This window comes from Haliaeetus leucocephalus, unplaced genomic scaffold (assembly GCF_000737465.1).
Source record: "Haliaeetus leucocephalus isolate CR32 unplaced genomic scaffold, Haliaeetus_leucocephalus-4.0 Scaffold295, whole genome shotgun sequence".
NCBI classification, from domain to species: Eukaryota; Metazoa; Chordata; class Aves; order Accipitriformes; family Accipitridae; genus Haliaeetus; species Haliaeetus leucocephalus.
In genome coordinates this window covers 4867015-4881598 of record NW_010972731.1, presented here as the reverse complement: position 1 = coordinate 4881598, position 14584 = coordinate 4867015, and the positions used below count along the sequence as shown (strand labels likewise).

General features: G+C 42.4%; 2 protein-coding genes across 2 annotated transcripts in view; both read left to right on the top strand.

Annotated features, from left to right (window-relative positions):
- FTSJ2 (FtsJ RNA methyltransferase homolog 2 (E. coli)) overlaps positions 1-2400 on the top strand; it is a 2944-nt gene extending 544 nt beyond the window's left edge. Inside the window, exons 2-4 of the mRNA XM_010570588.1 lie at positions 16-34; positions 698-969; positions 1666-2400. Of these exons, the coding sequence (XP_010568890.1) occupies positions 16-34; positions 698-969; positions 1666-2090 (716 nt within the window). The 3' untranslated portion in view covers positions 2091-2400. The remainder of the gene's footprint in view (positions 1-15; positions 35-697; positions 970-1665) is intronic.
- Positions 2401-3522: 1122 nt separating this feature from the next.
- MAD1L1 (MAD1 mitotic arrest deficient-like 1 (yeast)) overlaps positions 3523-14584 on the top strand; it is a 376265-nt gene continuing 365203 nt past the window's right edge. The window contains exons 1-8 of the mRNA XM_010570286.1: positions 3523-3581; positions 5132-5285; positions 6576-6716; positions 8513-8692; positions 10126-10250; positions 10936-11017; positions 12275-12405; positions 13594-13708. Of these exons, the coding sequence (XP_010568588.1) occupies positions 5136-5285; positions 6576-6716; positions 8513-8692; positions 10126-10250; positions 10936-11017; positions 12275-12405; positions 13594-13708 (924 nt within the window). The 5' untranslated portion in view covers positions 3523-3581; positions 5132-5135. The remainder of the gene's footprint in view (positions 3582-5131; positions 5286-6575; positions 6717-8512; positions 8693-10125; positions 10251-10935; positions 11018-12274; positions 12406-13593; positions 13709-14584) is intronic.

The following is a 14584-nucleotide window of genomic DNA, read 5'->3' as shown; positions in this document are numbered from 1 at the left end:
GGGGGGGCGGCCCAGCCGCCCCGGCCGCGGGCAGGTGCGTGGAGGAGTCGCTGAGGAGAGCTGGGCTCGGCGCCGGCGGATCCCGCCCTGACCCCGGAGTTGGTGGGGTGTCCCCGGGTTGGTGAGGCGTTAGTCTCGGCGCTTTCAGTTTTCGTCAGGAATGGGGAACGGGCGTTTGGGGTTTGTCGTTGCTGGAAATGCCGGAGCGGGGGTTAGTTACCTGGAAAGCGGTGGTGGCAGTGGCTGTCGGCGTGCTCCACCCGGAGGCATGAAGGAGCCTCCAGGAGCTTGGGCATCCCTCCTTGGAGGGGCTGGCGTACCCCCGGCCTCCCCTCTCACGGAGGCCGCCAGCCCCTCTGAGGCAGCCCAGGCCCTTGCGGGGGTCAGTCTGCCATGTCGTGCCCCCGCGGGCCTTAAACGCAAGCGCCGGAGCAGAAGCGAAGAGCTGTCTAGGAGCGGGGTCCTCTTTCCCGCCTTTGCGCAGGGGGTAACTTGTGAGGCCTCTGTCCAAAATCCGGCCCTTTCGTTGAGACTGGACCAGATAACTAAAGGTGCAAGAATCTCAAATTTGGAGGCTTTTTTGTGAACCTGGTGATAAATGGGCAGAGCTGTAGTCAAGATTAGAATTACTATAGAGACTTTTGAAATAGGTGGTGATTATGCACTGACTGATTAACTCGCCTGTCTTCCTGGGCAGCTGTCGGCATTTGGTGAGCAAATGTCTCCACACCACGGTGGGGTTTCTGAAGAAAACTGGAACTGAGCACCAGTGGTTGGAGCGGCACTTGAAGGATCCCTTTGTCAAGGCAACGAAGCGGCAGAATTACCGTTGCCGAAGTGCCTTCAAATTACTGGAAATTGATGACAAGTTTCAAATTCTTCGTCCAGGGCTTTCTGTTCTTGACTGTGGAGCGGCGCCTGGTGCTTGGAGCCAGGTTGCTGTAGAGAGGGTCAACGCCTTAGGTACTGGTAAGTGCATGTTTTTGGCAGGCAGGATAGGGATTACACTTGTCTTGAAGCGTGTGAGAAAACTCAGCTGTGATGGTGGTGGTGTGGGGAAGGGACATGGGTACTGGCAAATGCCAGAGTCAGTGAGAGAAGCATGAAGGTGTGTGCCTACATGGCCGTGAAGAATAGTAAATCTTGATATGGTCTGAAGAAATCATATTTGTGAAATAAAAACTTATTATGTGGTGATAGTGTTCTGATTAACTGTTGTGGGGAAGATCCCTTCACGCAGTTCGGAAACTGGTGTGGCCTCCAGCAGAGAACTTGGCTTTTCTGAATTTTTATTTCCCTTCTTGAAAAACAGTAGTAACCACTATGTACGGTTTATGTGTTCTAAGCCATTAATATTTACAAGAGAAGGTCTTATCATCTGTACTGTTGTCCGGGATTTCTGGACTGTCAGCCTTGAAAGAGCAGAAGAAAAACATGAAAAATAGTCCTTGCTTATCCAAAGTTACGTGACTTTTCATGTTTTGAATGGATTAGCTTATAGCAAACCATCCATCCAGATGCACGCAGCAAACTGTCCAAGGACAAGAAGACCAGACATAGCAGGTGATATGTTTTTTGTTTATTGACTAGCATGGAGCTCAGGCATATGCAGGTTGTTTGCAACCATTATGATTGTTCAGTGTGTCATTCATTCTTATAATCTAGATCCTGCTGTCCCCATTGGCTTCGTCCTTGGCGTTGACCTCCTGCGGATTTCTCCTCTGGAAGGGGCAGTCTTCCTGTCGGAGACTGACATTGCAGACCCAAGGACGCTGAGGACAATTCAGAGTCTGCTTCCTGCAGAGAAGGTGGATGTTATCTTGAGCGATATGGCGCCTAATGCAACAGGCATTAAAGAACTGGATCATCAGAAATTGATCAATCTATGTTTAGGCCTTCTGAGTCTGTCCCGAAGTATTTTAAAGCCGAAAGGAACGATGCTCTGTAAATTCTGGGATGGACATGAGTCCCGTCTTCTGCAAAACAGACTGAAGGAGCAGTTCCAAGACGTGAGGACTATAAAGCCTCAGGCCAGCCGGAAGGACTCTGCTGAATCTTATTATTTGGCAAGACTGTACAAAGGGAAGTGAAAGCTGAGAACTGCAGATTATCGAACAGGTGATCACTGATTGGAAATCTGAATTTGGTGTGTGTTTAAAGAAAAATCCCACCATTAAGACCCTGGGAAAATCTGCCACAATTCTTATGAAGTACATCACGCTTTTCAATACAAAAATAAACCAGGGTGGTGTCCAACTGAGTTTATCTGCTAATTATACAAGCAGAGACATCCAATCTAGCTTCTCACCTGTGGAGATAACAGTTGGGAATGGAGAGGAGTAATATGAAAGGCAACCTCTGGGGCTGGAGTAATGGAAATGAAAATAAAACAGTGATTGTATGAGTTTTTAATGTGTGCTTGAAAATCATCACACTATTAATGTTGTCATATGTGAGACTAACCATAAAGGCGGTTGTCAGAATGAGAGGGACCAGCAAGGGGAGTTTGAGCCAATTTATTGCCTCTTCATCTTTCTTAAAAGCTGGTGCAATTTATTAGCACATGTAAGAATAGGTAACGTTTTTGTGTGTGTCCGGATCTGCATCGTCACGTACGTTCTGTAATGCAGCCCCTCAGGACGTACGACTGACTCTGGAATATTCAGCCTGATGGCTCTGCTGCATTTTCTAAAGACACAGGTTATATTTAGAAATTGCTACTTCATGGTACTCGTAAATCTGGCAAATGACAGTAGGGCAGGGTCATCGCTACTAAGAAGATAATTTCCCCTGTGTTTTCAGTATTGTTTTATATTTGACCAGTGGTGTTTGTTAGGTGAAATGACAAGATGTTCCTTGGATCCCAGACAGGGGGAATTACTGCTGGAATTGCTAGAATTCTGTTGCAAAAATAAATTTAGCCACTGCCTTATCTGGAAGTGACAACTTTTACATTAAATAGCACTTTGATCAGGCCGACTGTGGCATGAGTTTTAAGAGGGGCTGGTGGCACTGTCTGTTTTGAAGGCTTCTGGATCTTTCTCATTATAAACATCTCATTTGGGATTATCAAACTTTAACTGCTTTGAAACCTCCCGATCTGGATCTCCGTACCGAATGGTGTGCCTGAAGGTGTGAGCCCAACAGCCTGAACCGGGGAGCTGGGTGTTGCTTTGTGTATGTTTGGGAAGGCAAAAATAAATAAAAATACCCAGATGTCTTCGAGGAACTTCCTTACCTGCCATGCGGTGGGGGGACGGGGCGCTCTCCCTGCTGCTCCTCCTCTGCCCGAGCAGGAGCCTTGCAGCTCGGTCGCGGGGACGTACGGGGGACACAGCGGGTTTTTGTGGGGTTTTTTTTTTTGGATTGGGGAGGCTGAGCGCGAAGCTCTTTCGCCCCGAGACGGAGCGTTACGGTACGGCACGGCGGGGAGGCCGCGGGGGGGGATTGCGCGCCTACTCCCGTCGTTACGGCGGGCGGCGCCGCTGTTCTCGCGATAGCTGGGCGCCAGTTCCCGTGAGATCTCGGCGCCGGGGCGAGGAGGGAGATCCAAGCGGGGCGCGCGCCGTCGCCCGCGGCCGGTGAGGGAACGCGTGAGGGCGGGCGGGGAGGCCGCCGGCTCCGCTCCGCTCCGCTCCGCTCGGCTTGGCCCGGCCCGGCCCTCCCACCCCGCTCACCGCCCCTTGGCCGCCGAGCCCGGCGGTGTGGGAGCGGCGAAGGGAGGCTGTGCCGTCTCCCCGTTCCTCCCACCCCCGGGCGGCCGCTCGCCGTCCCCGCAAGCGGGGTAGGGCTGTGGTGACCGCCGAGGCCCCCGCTCTCCCTCTGCCGCCCTACGGGGGGAGGTCTGTGAGGGCGAACCCCTCCCCGCGGTGCCCAGGGCGGCCCGGCTGCGGGGGAGCAGCCCCCTGCCCGCCGCGGCCGCTGCCGGGGGGTGGGGGGTCCCTTGGTGCCCTGGAAGGGAGCCTTTGCCGAAGGGTTTTCTGCAGCGGGGAGGTGGGAGGGACGTGTCTTCTTAATTTTTAGCGCTGTTCTTAATTTCAAAATAGGCTTGCTGGGGCACGGTTACCTGTTGGCCGTGGTCTCTCTTGAATTTATTTGCTTGCGGTACTGAAGTACTTATTTTGAGTAAACTTTTTCGTTTGGGTTTTGGCTTTTGCGTTGCCTGCGTGCTTCTGTTGTGCCTCCTCTTTGTGATGATATACATCCAAAGAATAAATGCTGTGTTGCCCTGAGACTGCATGAGCCCGAAAGTTAGCCCCCACCAAGTCTGTGTCTCTGGTACAAGCCTATGTCAAAGTGGTGGGTTGCCTTTCCTGGTCCTAACCTTCTTCTGTGCTTCTGGGGCTTTGTGGGCATGCAGTCACCAGAGGGACTCACTGAAGGCTTCCTCAAGGCTTTTCTGAGCTCCAGGCATGATTTGGTTTTGGCCTTTTAGTTAGTACCCTTCCAAATTTGAAGGAAGAATTGCAAAAACTTTTACATGACCGAGGAGGCACTGTTTTACTTATAGAAGCGATCTGTGAACTTGGGAAGTCTTGTTGCTGCAAGTTAGGTTCCAAAGTGCTTTTTGGAAACCAGAACCAAGTTGTGTAGAGGGAAGGGTTTGCTGCTAATAGGGAATTAGTTCTCCCCCCCCATCAGCCTCAAACTTTTGGAGGAAGAGTATTGAGTTCTGTTTGTTAGTGTTAGGTGCTGTAGATCTTCATGTCCTACAATGTTAACTTGTATCCCAGAATCTATCTTGATTGTATAGGAGAGGAGAATTTGATTTTGTATGACTCATGACAGCTCTTAATTGTACGCTTATGGGCTGAGATTCAGGGGAGAATGTATTTAAATAAAATCAAACCATTTCAGGTAGAAAGCTCAGCGAAGAACAGGCTGTCTTGCATCAGTTTCTCATTTCGGAGACCTACAGCTTCAGCCTTGGTTGGATACTGTTTTCTGTTTCAAGCTGATCCCAGCAGTGATCTGTGGATCCCAGCAGTGACTGACAGATTGGGTTTTGTACCCTGTAAATTGGAAGACCTTGCATTTAGTGTTTCCTCAGGGCAGTCTTTTTTTAGCAAAGCAGCCAGTATACAGCAGGTTGCTCTGAATGTTTTGCTGATGACTTTCTGTGTATTTCCAGAGCCATGGAGGACTTGGAAGATAATACTACTGTCTTCTCCACACTGAGATCCCTCAACAACTTTATTTCACAGCGTATGGAGGGGGTGTCTGGGCTGGCTACGCCAGGATCTTCTCAAAGCTCCTTACAGATTCAGTACCAGCAGAGGATGCAGGTGAGGTGTCTTCAGCTTGGTGATGCCTGCAGTATCATTTCAGTGTGGTTGTATATTCCTTTTGATTCCAGGAATTGGGATTGATTTAATTAAGATCTGACCATTCTTTCTAAAATTGATATTCATGCAAGCTCACTAATGGAAGCTTGCTTTTGGTCAACATTCCAGAATCTTTAATTTTTTTTAAAATGTCAGACATACTTATTTCTGTTTTGTAAAAATTTAAGGTCCTTTGAATTTCTTCCCTGCTAGTTATCTGTATACCAGCTCAGGAAATTAAATTGTAAGTTGTTTTCATATTGCTAAACAAAGGAGCTTTGTATCTGCTAATATTTTTCTAGTAAGTCACTTTTTTACCTTTTTTCACAATCTTCCTTAAAGTTTCTTTGCCTGGACACGTACAGGAGACTTGCATTGTGCTATGGCTTTGATGAGCTAACCAGTTGTGCTTTCTTGTCCACTTCTGTTCGTATCCATGTGGGTTTTTTGACTTTTTCCTGTAAGCTGCCTCATGCTCGTAAAGCATGACATAAGTTGACATCTTGGATCATGGATATTTTTTAGGCTGGAATGAAGTTTCTGTATTCTGTATCTTAATATAATTTCTATTTCAGTCTCTAAGTATAAAATAAGCTTACTTTCTTTTTAATGTAAATCTGCTTTGCATTTGGAGTGTTGACAAAATTCTATGCATTTTCTGTCTGTGGTACATCTCTGGTTACAGAGATGGTTAGAGGAGACTCGTTGGTTAGACAGTCTTCATTAGCTGTGTGTTGAATGTACATTGCTTAGATGTGAGGTATTGTCTAATATTGTCTGTGCTCTAAGGTAATTTGAATGAAAAAATGAAGCGTAATGTGCTAGCAGGTAGTGGAAAAACGTTACTTTGCTCATCAGTTAAATTTCATGGGGAGCATGATCTCTGCTTCTTGATTAGCTGCTGTTACTTCTATGAGGCTTGGGGAGTTAACAATTACCTTTTTTTAGATAGAGAAGTACATTTTGTCAGAGTACCTCTAGAGATTGAATGAGAAATTCTGAATTAAGAACTTGGAATTTGCTTCTTTCCAACTAACATTGATTTGATGTGGGTTTCTGAGTGTGGTGTTGAACTCTTGGTTTCCTCATCTGCAGTTGGTGTGAGAAGTACCACAAATACGGTGATAGTTTCCTTGTAATTTGTAAAATGGCATGCAAGTGACAGCTGAACAGTACAGGGTGGGAGATACTGATATTATTGCAATGCTGTTAATGGTGTGTAATGTCCCTCTTCACACATGAACTGGTCAGTTGGAAGAACAAGCTGGGCAGATCCACTCCAAATCCCAGCTCCTGCAGGTGGAACGAGAGAAAATGCAGATGGAACTTAGCCACAAACGAGCTCGCATTGAGCTAGAGAAGGCAGCTAATACCAATGCCAGAAACTATGAGGTAAGTATGACGGTTGCAGATGGCTTGATATCATAGGCCTAAGTCAGAACATATGTAGTGCATCTACGTTGGTGTTTTAGTTTGGATCAGGGATATGCTCTTGACTTCTCATGTGCTGTGCTTTGGTTTGCAGTGGTGTGCCTCAGAATGTGTATAGTCAACTTTTTTTGGATGAAACTAAACTGAAAGATGCAGTCCAGGAGCAAGCCTAGTGTTCTCCAACTGATAATGGACACTGTCTTCAGAGCAAGACTTCAGCAAATCTGTAGTAAATGCTCCTGGAATGCATTTACTGCATTTGGCTTTACTGCAAATGTGGTGGTGGTGGTGCAGGTGTCAAGTTCCCAGCACCAACTGCTTTGCTCTACAGATACCCTTGCAGTACATTGCACTAACTTGCTAATGTACACAAGAGTGTGAACATCGAAGCCTTGTTTTGTTGACAAACTATTGATCAGACCACTATATTCTGTTAGTTTAGCACTGAAGTTGTCATGGGTAGCAATAATAAAAGGGATTTGTTATTTGTTTCTCCCAGAAGTATTTAAGCATTTTTCTCCCAGTTGAATTTAAACTTCTGCTGGCACAATTGCAAGCATTTAGCTTGTGTGACTGTAATTAATTGGAATGGCAGCAGTGCCAACCATGCACTGTCACACAAGAGAGCTTGCACTGATAAAAGTGAGCCTCACTCAGGGACTAATAGCTTTTATTGGTTTCTGGTTTTATGCCCACATATGTTTGCTTAACTATGTTACTGAAATAAGTAGTAGATCTGTGGGTTTTGTAGCATAATAAAGGTCTTATATGTGTCTGATTACTTAAAAAGAAGTCTTTAAAAAATAATAAGCATGTTTTGTTCTATTTTACAAGAGTGCTGGGTGACAGATTTAGGGTGTAATTGTGAAATAGTGAGTCAGTGACTAAATTCCTTGTTCCTCTGAAGTCAGGTGATGTGGGATTAAACCACAAAGAGTTCAAACTGGAATGTAGCTGAGTCAGTCACAGAAACCCTTGAAATACTGGTACAAAAAAAGGGAGCAGCACTAATCCAGCACTGTGGTAATTACCCTGCTCAGATTCTGTGGTTTTTTTGAGTCATGTGGATAAAGGTTTTAGGAACCTCACATTGCTTTGCATAATCCTTGCTTACTATGTAAATCCGTGTCTCGATTTGCTTTGATTAGCAAAGCAATTTACTACATGTTTTTTCAATAAATGTTAATCAATTTGTGGTAGGAATAAACTGAAATGGTGTATGAAGGGTTGTCAGAGTGCAAAAACATTTATTGTATACATTGATAATACCGTGCATTTAAACCCCATTTCTTTCCTATAAAATAGTCTCGTAAATTTCCAGAAATTGCAGAGGGAAGTTTGTCTTGTTAACCCAACTGTTGAGATCTGAGTTTCTGAAAGTCAATTTGCTATGCATGGGTCAGCTTTAAATTGAAGCATCAAATATTTTCATCTTTGATCCACTGGAGAGCGTGCAGTGGAGTCTGCGAAGTCACGTCTGTATTCTCATATTCATGTCTCAGTCTAAGAGTTTTGGAAGACTCCATCTCTTAATTTTCTAGCTCCGTTGCCCTGGGTAGTTCCTTGACACTGAGTTGCTGCTGGTAAGATTTTTGCCCTTGCTAGTGCAAAGTTTAAAGCTATGGTCTAAGTAACATTGCTGCATAATGATGCCTTGGTGACCACAGTAATGAGGAATGGAGACAGGAGAAACAAAACTGGCTTCACCTTTGTGCTACTTTCTTCTTATGTCTCTCTCAATTTTTTTTCTTTGCAAGCGAGAGGCTGACCGTAACCAGGAGCTGCTCACACGCATAAAGCAATATCAGGAAAGGGAAACAGAAGCTGAAAATAAACTGAAAGAACAAATGGAGATGAACAAATCCTATAAGAAGAGCATGGAGACAATGAGTAAGAAGCTGCAAGAGAAGGAGAGCAAATTAGCTGAAGCTAATGAAGTAAGAACAGAGTAATTTTTTAATCCGTTCGTAGCTTCAGGTGACTTTGCAGTTCTTGTGAATTGAAAATACCCTTTCTGATTTAAAAAAAATAAAATAAAATTGGAATCACTATGTTCATCATCTGGAAATGAATAAGCCCTGGTGGTGTGCATCTTTGCTGTCAAAGTTTAGAACCTAACCAAGTCCAGACATGAGTGAGCAGGTCAGAAGATGTTGCTGTGTTAATTAACAATGAGAAGAGATTTCTTAGACAAGTTGATATGGAGAAGGAGAAAAGAAGTGCAAGGCAACATGCAGCATCTAGGTTTAGAAGTCAGGCTACATGACATTGAGTAGAAAGGGGAAACGATGGAGGAGATAAGATGGGAAGGTGTTCAGGGAAGTAGGGATAACTGCAGAGTGGATGACACCAAAGTTATGTACCAAGTATGTCTTCTGAAGTGTCTTAAATGCCTCTGTGTTCCACTGTAGAATGAATGCTTGAATAATAATTTCAGTTCTTTTGGATGAACAGACCATCTTCTCAACCCTCAGCCTTCTCAGATATCATTATAGTTAAGTTCAGCTAGTTCATTTGTAACTTTTCTGTTTAATTTGGTTTCCTGCACCAGTTGTGGATCAACAACCACTAAGTCCTTAAGCCTTCTTCCTGCCTAGGCATTCCTGGAAATGTATCTATGTGATAAAGCAGGTAAACAGCTTTAACGTGCCAGTTATCAGTGATAAAAACAGGGAGACAGTGATGGCATGTGGGAGAAAAGAAACCTATGTATGAAATGTGTGCAGCAGTTCTATTTCTGTATTCGTTTTGTATCCACATCCATCAGTATCAAGATGAGAACCCTACATGTGTCTCTATCTAGAAAACACCCTACATATGTGATGTTTTGAGATTTTTCTCTTTCTCTCTGTTAAAGGGAGCCGAGTAATGGCTATTTGAAGCAAATCTGTGAATTTTTCTTTAGAGTTAAAATATTTAGAGCAAAAATTTAAAAACTACTGGTCTCTACTTTTAAGGAAAGCATAATACAGCTGGTATTTGGTTGGGGCAAATCCAGACATTTTCAATTTTGAAACCCAGACAAAATATATTGGGAATGGTTGTGGGATAATTTTTTTACTTTAATATATACACTTATGTTTTATCATCATTTAGCTTTGAAGCTTGATATTTTCCTGTCAGTTTGAGGTCACCCACTTAATAGGTAATGGAAATGACAATTCGGGTGACACATGAAAGTGACTAAATGATTTTCTCTTGCCTTTGTTTTTGAGGTAATTTTGCAGGTCTGAAGGTTTGCAAGAGGATTATTTCTAGATTCAGTGTTTGTACTTTTTAGTTGGATATGATTTCTGTCTGTCACTATCCATAATGTCCATCTTGGAGAGTCATAGCCTTGTGTGTTTATTCTTTCTTTCCATTAATTCAGACAATCACTATATTAAAAGGGAAAATATCAGAGCTGCAATGGAATATAATGAATCAAGAGATGCAGATGACAAGCCAAGACTCTCAAAAGCAGGAACTGATGGAACAGCTGGATGTTCAGCAAAAGTAAGCAGGGGATGATGAATGACTGTAGGGAGAAAAAGGCAAATAAAACTTCAGTCTTTTGCAGCTGTTGTCACTCAGAGAACTTTCAACAGTGTTTGATTTCCGCTCTTCAAAGGGGTTCTTTGATCTGGATGTGCAGGTTATAACTGTTGTTTGAAACTAGCTCTGAGGTGCAATTTAATTGTACCTTGAGAAAAAAAAATACTTGAGCTTAAAATCTCAGCGATGTCTCATGTTCATGGTAGAGAGTTAACAGAAGGCATGTGGGTGGGAAAGGCTAATCTGAACTTTATAGACTGAACAGAACAAAAATATCAAGCCTTAAATCATAGTTGAGGAATAGTTGAAAGATATTTTTCCTTGCTTACTAAGTTCAACTCTTCAATTTCAAAGGTGCTTTTTATTTACTGTGAGTGTATATTTGTTGGTTTCAGAGTTAAGGTGGCTTGATTTTTTTTTTTTTGATATTTCTCAAGATGCATCTTTTTATTAAAATGGGTATTTTTGTCTCTAATTTAGAGAGAGACGTTATAAGTGTGAAACTGTGCGAGAGACAATCTTCTATAACAGTACCATATACCTCGTTAGTGGTGTTTGAAACTTTGTCAGAGATGCTTCTGCATGTAGGTTGTTTCTGGTACGTGATTCCTGGGTGGTAAATGGCTCTTGTGTCTACGTTTAATAGAAAATGGCAAGAGGCTAGTCAGCAAATCCAGACATTGCAAGCAAGCCAATCCCTACTGTCAGAATATGAACAGAAGATTAAGGTAAGAAACTTTGTGGCCTATATAAAGCTTTAATTTTTAATTTATTCCATGGAAGAACAGAACAATGTTTTTAAAAAAAATGACTATTGCAGAAATAAAAGGTTAGTCTGTCATATAAGAATCTGATCCGGTGGCCAGCAAGAGCAGAAGTTGGCTAAATTCAATTGGATGGACGAGGCTACCTACAGTTAGCTAAATTCAGATGGATGGACCAGGCTACCTAAAATTAGCTGTAATGTGATGTTCTTCACCTTTGTTGTATCAATTGATTGGAAAAATTACCCACCCATGCTTTCTCCATGGAAAGGTGATTTATATCCTTATGCAGTGCTCTGGAGGAATGCTCTGTTTGGTCTCATGCCAGAGCACAAGATTGCGTTGCAAAAGATTGCTTCTAGAGCAATCTTTTTTCAAATGGTGGAGGATGAACCTAGCAGCTACAGTTACTTTTCTGTTTCCCAGAAAATCCTTCCTCTGGAGTTGGGATTAGCTCTTTTAGAAAGTGCAATTAGTTGCAAAGCTTTCAAAACCACACTGATTTAAATGTGAGTATAGAGATGCTTTATGTTCTTTCAAATTAACATGTACGTTGGTGGGAGTGTAGCTTTTACACTCATCTTCCTGGGAGAAATAGATCTGGAGAGTTACTTTGGTTTGAGCAGATGCTGATAGTGGCATTGCCTGTGGTTGGTGTCAAGTAAAGCTGCACTGAATGCCAGCCACATTGTTTGTTCTGCGATTGCAAGAAGAGACTTCCTTCATTGAAGGAAAAGGTCGGGAAACAGGATATCAGACTGCAATACAGCTCTAAATAAACTTTTTTTTTTTTTTTTTTTTGAGGAAAAAAAAGCAACGTTTATCATAATGTTAAAATGCATGGTTGTGTTTCTTTTCATTCCTAATTCTTGCAGGTCATCCAAGTGCCCCTCTCTGCACTTCACTGACAGAGGGATAGAGGACAAGAAAACCACAGATTTGGTTTTGTCAATAGAAGGAGGTCCTTTTAATGATTAGCAGAGATCTTTTTTTTGTTATGAACTTAGGCTAAACAGGTGTAGAGAGGAGGTCAGCCCAGGTGTTACAAGTGGAACAAGAGTCATCCCTAGTTTGAGCAATGGATTGGACCAGATGACCTACTGAGTTTCCTTCCAACTTTATTCAAGTCATTGATTTGAGTTTAAAAAGTACAATGGCAAAGTAGCTCTTATGAGTTCCAAGTTAATCATTGCTGTCCTCTTGTCATCCCATGTTTTCCAGGATCTGGAACAGAAGTTCTCCCAGCAGGAACACGATGCTCTAATTGTCAAGAACATGAAGGCAGAACTGGCCCGTTTCCCAAAAATGGAGCGGGAATTGCGCCAACTCAGGGAGGAAAATGCCTACTTCAGGTGAAAGAAGGGTTCAGTTATTGAGAGGGTTATCTTGTGTTCTGCCGTACCTGCTACAATTGCACTATATGCACTTTCAAATCGCTCTATTGAGCTTTGATATGGGAAACTTTAGAAGGATGTTTAAATATTTCATATAAATACTGTATGTGAATTGAGCAGTGTTGTGATGGTTACTAGATGAGAGGATTTGACAAGATCTGGGTAATCTTCCTGAACACAGCAAGAGCCTCACAGAATGCGTATTGATCATTCTGGATAGTGATATCCGTTTGTTAGAAAAAAATTCAATGTTTAAAGATAGTGATCAACTCTGTACAGCTTTGGGAAAGAAATCCTTGTAGAGAGAAGAGACAGCTGAACATTTCTTTAATAACTGTTTTTGCTTAGTTATTGTTACTGCTATTTTAAGGGCCTGTTATTCTAGCATAATGTTTAGAAAGTCTTTTGTTTAAATTTCTAAAGATCTCTGATATAGCTGTTGGTACAGTAGACTTTCTGGGTTTCTGAAGTGGCAATTAATTTGAAAAATTAATTTCCTAAGTGCTATGAAATAACTTGCCTTAAAGTGGTTTTTTTTGTTTTTTTTTTTGTTAAGGGTAAACTTAATTTCTATCTTTCAGTGCATCTTAAAAAAAAAAAAAAGGAAAACAAGCCTAAATTACATGAGTGATCTTGCCAGCTTTTTCTTATTCTAAAATTAAGTAACTTGGGTTTGTTCTTGTTTCATTATCGTTTTAAATTCCTTATCTTGGAATCTTTTCTCATGCTTGTTTTTTGTGAACAGAAGCATGATATCAACAGATTAAAGGTCATTTTTTAAAAACAGTTTTATCTCAACTTTGCACACCTCTATTAAAGTAGAAACAAGCAGTCTCAATGCTTGCTCAGTCATCACAGAGTACTCAAAAAGCTGGAGTATCTACCGCTTGCTGTTTTGCCAATTGGTAAAGCAGATACAAAGCTTCAGGTTGTTTGGACATAATTAGGATGGCACTAGAAAAATATCAGTTCAGTAAAGCTACAGTTTTTATGTAGCAGTGGCTTTGCAGTGAAGGTTGTAGAAATAAGTTAGTTGAATGTCTGTTCAGTGTCATATGATTCCCTTGTAATTCCATGTGTATCTGGAAGTTTGTGAGAGTGAATTGAGTTGCATGGCACTTTAATTGTTGTCTCTTTTCACCATAGGGAAATGAAAGAAAACAATGGATTGCTTAAAGAGGAGGTAGAAGGTCTCCAAAGAAAACTGGAACGCTATGAGAAAGTCCAAGCACAGCTAGTGACTGTTGAATTGGAAAATGAGGTGAGGAGCTGGGAACGTTTGGAGGACGAGCAGAATAGGGGTTTCCTTTGTGTCCTGTCTGTCTTGTAGGGTCTTCCTGTATTGTGTTAGTTGAGATATGATACCAGTTTTAATTAATGGGTTCGAACCAGGCATTCCCAAACTTAAATGTCAGCATGAAGGGAACTATGGCAGTAAAAGTGAAAAAGGCAAAAGGATATCTACTGTTCAGCTGGAGATTTTGTGTAAAGAACAATCTCATCATAGTGTCTTTTTTGGCCTTGCTGTTTCTCTTTTACCTTTCTTCTGCTGGAAATGCTTTTTTTGGCGTTAAGCTCTGCCCAGACATGGTGTTGCCAAACAGGCACGTGGTAAGGACCTTGATACACACTTGGATTGCTGCTAATGCTAGCAGGGCCAGAATGTGGTCTCAGATGAATAAAATTGTCTTGCTTCCATCCCACCCTATATCAAGCATACAGCAAATTGTCAAGAGATTAACCTAATTGTGTAAACTGCTTGATCTGCAGAACTATACTGGTGTCTGATCAGGTTTAGATAATGCTATTTGGTATTGACTGAAAGTAAAAAGTTACAGGAGAAACTGGAAGAGGAGAAATGGGCACTTCAGCTGCTACAGAACCAGTGTTGAGAATACAGCTTGTTTTCTTCTCTGCTGCCAAGAATCTAGTTTACTAAGGTCTACAGTGATGGTGGCTCACAGGGTTAGATAATCTATAGTGCTGAAGTATAACATGGGTTCTGTGTGTCATAGAGCTGTGGTGACAAGGAAAATGTTTGTGAGGACTGGAGAATGGCAAACCAAAGTGCTAGATAAGCAGATAATGAAATCCACAGGAGGAAAAGGAAAGACACTGACTTTGAATGGAGGATTAT